The sequence below is a fragment of the Mus caroli genome, chromosome 2 (genome assembly GCF_900094665.2).
Source record: "Mus caroli chromosome 2, CAROLI_EIJ_v1.1, whole genome shotgun sequence".
In the NCBI taxonomy this organism is placed as follows: domain Eukaryota; kingdom Metazoa; phylum Chordata; class Mammalia; order Rodentia; family Muridae; genus Mus; species Mus caroli.
This window is the reverse complement of record NC_034571.1, coordinates 95,683,254-95,688,950: the sequence shown is the minus strand read 5'-3', so window position 1 is coordinate 95,688,950 and position 5,697 is coordinate 95,683,254. Positions and strand designations below refer to the sequence as shown.

Genomic DNA, 5,697 nt, shown 5'->3' with positions numbered 1-5,697 from the left:
CTCCCTCCCTCCCTCCCTCCCTTCCTTCCTTCTATAGCCTGGCTGGTTTGGAATTCACTATGTAATCTAGGCTAGTTTTCTCCTGGGTACTGGGATTAAAGGAAAGTGCTACCACACCCAGCCACAAAATTGTGTTTAGTTTTCATTCCAACCATTTGTGCTTTGACTCCTTGTCCATGGAGAAGGGGGATGGGGCTGCATGCCTTCCTTAGTTGTTTGGTCCTCTCATCTGATGAGAGAGACTTGCTTTCTGTGTCACTGTCCTCTCTGTCCCCTGAAGTACTGTGTTTGAGAGACCAATCATATCTACCTAGTAACTCTGACTTTCTCTTCTAGAGCAAAGATTCCGGTGGACTGAAGGCCGCAATGATAGAGTTGGTGGAAAGGTTAAAGTTCAAGAGCTCAGATCCTAAAGTAAGTATTGTTTTGGAATTAACCAGGTATTGGTACCTTAAGCATTTGCTCTCCTTGGTCTGAGTCCAGGGAATGTTAATGATCATCTATTTAGATCAGTTAATCCTTAAGTTTTCTGTCCAGTTAGCCTGCAGTACCCTACCATTCCCTTTTTGGATTGACCTATTTAAGGACAAACTAGTTCAGGCTTTATGACCTGTCATTTGGGGACTGGGTTGCTTTATATACAGTGATTGAATCATAGGGGACCGAGCACTATCTCTGTTCCACTTCTATTAGAACTCCTAATGCATCACAAAGCTTGATTAGTTCAGAGAATAAGCCTAATGCAGACTAAATTTACACAACAATTTTTATAATTTATTTACTAACTCATTCACTCACTCACAGATTGATTGATTGATTGATTGATTGATTGATTGATTGATTGTCGGATTCTGTCTGCATGTATGTCTTTGCACTCCATGCATGCTGTGCTCATGAAGGAACTGGGATGGGTTTTGACCCACCATATGGGTGCTGGGAATCAAATTCAGATCCTCTAGAGGAGCAGCCAGTTCTCTTAGTAACTGAGCCATCTTTCCAGCCTCTGAGTTCATGTTTAGCTGTGTGTTTTGCTAAAGAGCAATGGAAAATGCCTAGATTGACTGTTTTCTATAATTATAAAACAATATATGCTTTATATGCTTATAGATAAAAGGTACAGGTACTCAGAAAGGAAACTGGAATGAATTCCCCTCAAATTAGTTACAACAATTGGCAGTTTGGTATATAACTTTATAGATTTCTTTTTTAGATTTTATTTTTTGCAAAAATTATGTTATGCCTATGGTTTTATGTTATCTTTTTCATTATGCAAAATATTCTAGACATTCATCTGTGTTGACAATAGAATATTAGTTACTCTTATCGATATGATTTGGGTCCTAGTTTACTTTAAATGTCAACTTGACATAGCCTAGTGCCATCTAGGAGGAAAGTTTTCATTAGAGAATTGCCTGGAACAAATTGGCATGTGAACCTGTCTGTGGGGGCATTATCTTAATTGGTAATTGATGTTGGAAGGTCCAGCCTACTTGTGGGTACCACCTTACCTAGCTAGGTGGTCCTGTGCTAGCTAAGTCAGCAAGCAGCAGTCCTCCACGGTCTCTGCTTCAAGTTCGTGCTTGAGTTCCTGCTCTGGCTTCCCTCCTGTATGCATGAGGACTATGATATGGAAATGTAAACTCATCAAGCAAGAGAAAGGGAAACTAGAACACTTCATTTTATTCACACTTTCTTCTAGATCAACTGTTCTTAAACTTTATTGTTCATAAAAATCTTCCAGAAGATTTATTACAATACAGAGTTCTGGGCCTACCCCCAGAGTTTTGATTTGGTTGATGTGGGCTGATGGGAGCCCCATACTGTGTGAGAATCACTGTGCTAAACTTTGGGCTGTTTTCCTTTTGTTCTTTCTGATCATTTGTTTGTTTTGTTTTTCTGCTTTCTTCAAATAGAAGGGCACGTAAAAATATGACTAAGTTTTTTAAATTTGAAAAAGAAAATGAAATATATAAAATCTAAGCTTAGGAAACAAATTGAACAGACTTATTTCTAATAGAGAAATGGCCAAGCCAGGAAGAAGGGAAGGGCTTCAAGAGGAGTGTGAGCAGAGGTGCTGAGTCAAAACAGCAGGAGGATAAGTAAGGACTGTGTTGTGGTTCTAAGAATAGTTCTAAAACTAGAGGAAACACAGGGAACAGCTCATGCAGCCAACAGTGACCTTGAGAACAGGAATCAGAGCCAGTGGTGGGTTAGACATTGCACAAGATGGGAGGAGTCACTTATGTATGTGTTGCTCTGGTGGGCTTTGTTTTAAAGGTTACATTCCGCCAGGTATCTAGCATCTCCTATACTGTGGATAAAGCTTGCTTGTAATAACAACCTTTAATTTGTAAGAAAACAATAACAAAAAAATGGTGGCTGGGAAGTTGCCTTTTGTTGTGTCCGGCCAGGGACTCACATGTCTGGGTTCTAGTCTGGAAAGGCATCTTGGAATCTGGAAGAGAAGAGGGAGCTAGGCGGACGAGAGAAAGATGAAACCAAGACAGTCATTCTGATCAAGGTTCAATTTTAATGTCAGCAAACACGCTTTATAAAGAAGAGGGGAGGCCCATCCCTAGCCATGCAAAGTTCCTTTGAAGTAGATAGGTCAGCCTTCTAGTGGGAACTCATGAAGATTGCAGTTCGGTGCTAACTCCGGAAAATTCTTGGAAGAGAGGAAAATTCTTGGAAGAGAACCTGTTAGGCCAAAGGCAGGTTGGGCCTCAGGCAGGTAGTGGCACATCAAAGGAGCAGCACAGCAGGTGGCTCCGCTTAAGCAGCGGATGGTCACAGCCAGCCTTGCTAGGCTGGAAGGAGGTAACAACTGTGTTTAATATGATCCAATTTGCAAAATTTTCAATTCTAACCAAATATTCAGAAACATGTTACACAAAACAGGGGTTTGCTTTTTGTTTTCTTTTTTTGTCTCTTGCTTTGCTTGTTTGTTTACATGTACATTTCTTATACTTTTGCTCAGCTTTAGTGAAATAAGAGATGTCCATCTGAGAGTGATGCCATAGGCCTGTTATCTCAGAACTTACAAGGCTCACCCTGAGTTCTAGTGGGTTACACAGTGAGACTGTTTCAAATACTGAAGAAAACAAAACAACAAAAATATATAGTCATGTAGGCACTTGCCTTTGGCAGGATAGGGAAGCCCTGGACAGGTAAGAAAGTTAAAACCAAGTTCTTTTATATTAACAGTTTTCTTGAGTAACCATTCATAGTTTATCTGAGAAAGCACTGAAACAAAAGCGTAACATACTAATCTCAAACTAACCTTTTATGCAAGTAGCAACAGGTACATTTTCTTTTTTGTGTTGATTTCTTTCCTTCAAAACATGCTTTTCAATGCTTCCTTTAAATAGTGTACTTAAAGCAAACATTTATAAACAGCATGGTTCTCTCATTCATCATAACCTTTTCTAATTTTTAAAAAATTTTAAGTGTTTATATTTTTATTAAAAGACCATGGGACTTTTAGTGCTATACTTTATTTATTTACATATCAAAGGTTGTCCCCCTTCTTGGTCTCCCCTCTATGAACCCTCCCATCTTCTCCCCCTTCCCTTTGCCTCTAAGAGGGAGCTCACTCACCTACTCCCTCCTTACCCCTCTAGCATCCCCCTTCACTGAGGCAAAAAGCCCCCACAGGATCAAACACCTCCCCTCCCACAGAGAGAGATAAGGCAGTCCTCTGCCACATATGTAGTGGGAGCCATGGACCCACCCATGTATACTCTTTGGTTAGTGGTTTAGTCCCTGAGAGCTCTGTTGGGTCTGATTAGTTGATATTGTTGTTCTTCCTGTGGGGTTTCAATCCCCTTCAGCTCTTTCAGTCCTTCCCCTAATTCTTCCATTGGGGTCTCCAGGTTAGTCCAGTGGTTGGCTGTGAGTATCTGCATCTTAGTCAGTTGCTGGCAGAACCTCTCAGAGGATAGCTATATCGGGCTTCTGTCTGCAAGCACTTCTTGGCATCAGCAGTAGTGTTGGGGTTTGGTGTCTGCAGATAGGATGGATCCCAAGTTGGGGCAGTCTCTGGATGGCCTTTCTTTCGATCTCTGCTCCATTTTTTTGTCCCTGCATTGGCAGGAACAATTCTGGGTTAAAACTTTTGAGATGGGTGGGTGGCCCCATCCCTTCACTGGGGCCATGTCTATCTACTGGAGGTGGTCTCTTCAGGTTCTACCTCCCCATGGTTGGGTATTTCAGCTAATGTCATCTCTTTTGGTTCCTGGGAGCCTCTCAAATTCTGGCTTCTGGGACTAGTGGTTCCTCCCATTCCCACCCCAACTGCTACTTATTTCTGTTCATTCTCCTGGTCCTCTAGACTTCTCTCCTGTCTCTTCCCATACCTGACCCTGTCCTTACCCCCTTTCTCTTCTTCCTCCCCTTCACCATTCAGGTCCCTCCCTCTCTGCCTCCTGTGATTATTTTATTCCCCCTTCTGAGTGGGACTGAAGCATTCACACTTTGGAGTTCTGTTTTGTTAAATTTCATATGGTCTGTGAGTTGTATTGTGGATATTCGGAACTTTTGGGCTAATCTCCACTTACCAGTGAGTACATACCATGTTATATCTTTTGGGGCCTGGATTATGTCACTCAAGATGATATTTTCTAGTTCCATCCATTTGCCTACAAAATTCATGAAGTCATCATTTTTAGTAGCTGAGTAGTATTCCATTGTATAAATGTACCACAATTTCTGTATCTATTATTTTGTTGAGGGACCTTGGGTTGTTTCCAGTTTCTGGCTCTTATAAATAACTAAGGCTGCTAGGAACATAGTGGAACACATGTCCTTGTTATATGTTGGAGCATCTTTTGGGTATATGCCTAGTAGTGGTGTAGCTGGATCTTCAGGTAGAACTATTGCCAATTTTCTGAGGAACTACTAGATTGATTTCCAAAGTGGTTGTACCATTTTGCAATCTCACCAGCAATGGAGGAGTGTTCTTCTTTCTCCACAACCTTACCAGCATCTGCTGTCACCTGAGTTTTTGATCTTAGCAATTCTGATTGGGTAAGGTGGAATCTCAGGGTCGTTGTGATTTGTATTTTCCTGATGGGGAAGGATGTTGAACATTTCTTTAGGTACTTCTTGGCCATTTGAGATTTTTTTTTCAGACAGGGTTTCTCTGTATAGCTCTGGCTGTCCTGGAACCCAACTCTGTAGACCAGGCTGGTCTTGAACTCAGAAATCCACCTGCTTCTGCCTCCTAAGTGCTGGGATTAAAGGCATGCGCCACCACTGCCTGGCTGAGAATTCTTTGTTTGGTTCTCTACCCTGTTTTTTAATTGGGTTATTTGGTTTTCTAGAGTCTAACTTCTTGAGTTCTTTGTATATTTTGGATATTAGTCCTCTATCAGATGTAGGATTGGTAGAGATCTTTTCCCAATCTGTGAGTTGCCCTTTTGTCCTATTGAGTGTCATTTGCCCTACAGAAGCTTTTCAGTTTCATGAGGTTCCATTTGTCAGTTGTTGATTTTAGAGCATAATTGGTGTTCTGTTCAGGAAAAATTTCCCTGTGCCGATGTATTCAAGGCTCTGTTCCACTTTCTCTTCTTTTAGATTCAGTATATCTGGTTTTATGTGGAGGTCCTTGATCCACTTGGACTCGAGCTTTGAGCAAGGAGATAAAAATGAATCAATTTGCATTCTACATGCCAACTGCCAGTTAAGCCAGCACCATTT

General features: G+C 41.3%; 1 protein-coding gene across 1 annotated transcript in view; it reads left to right on the top strand.

Moving 5' to 3' along the window:
- Nucleotides 1-5,697, top strand: part of Trim44 (tripartite motif containing 44) — a 102,898-nt gene that overhangs the window by 20,815 nt on the left and 76,386 nt on the right. The window contains exon 2 of the mRNA XM_021155400.2: nt 337-414. Within this exon, the coding sequence (XP_021011059.1) occupies nt 337-414 (78 nt within the window). The remainder of the gene's footprint in view (nt 1-336; nt 415-5,697) is intronic.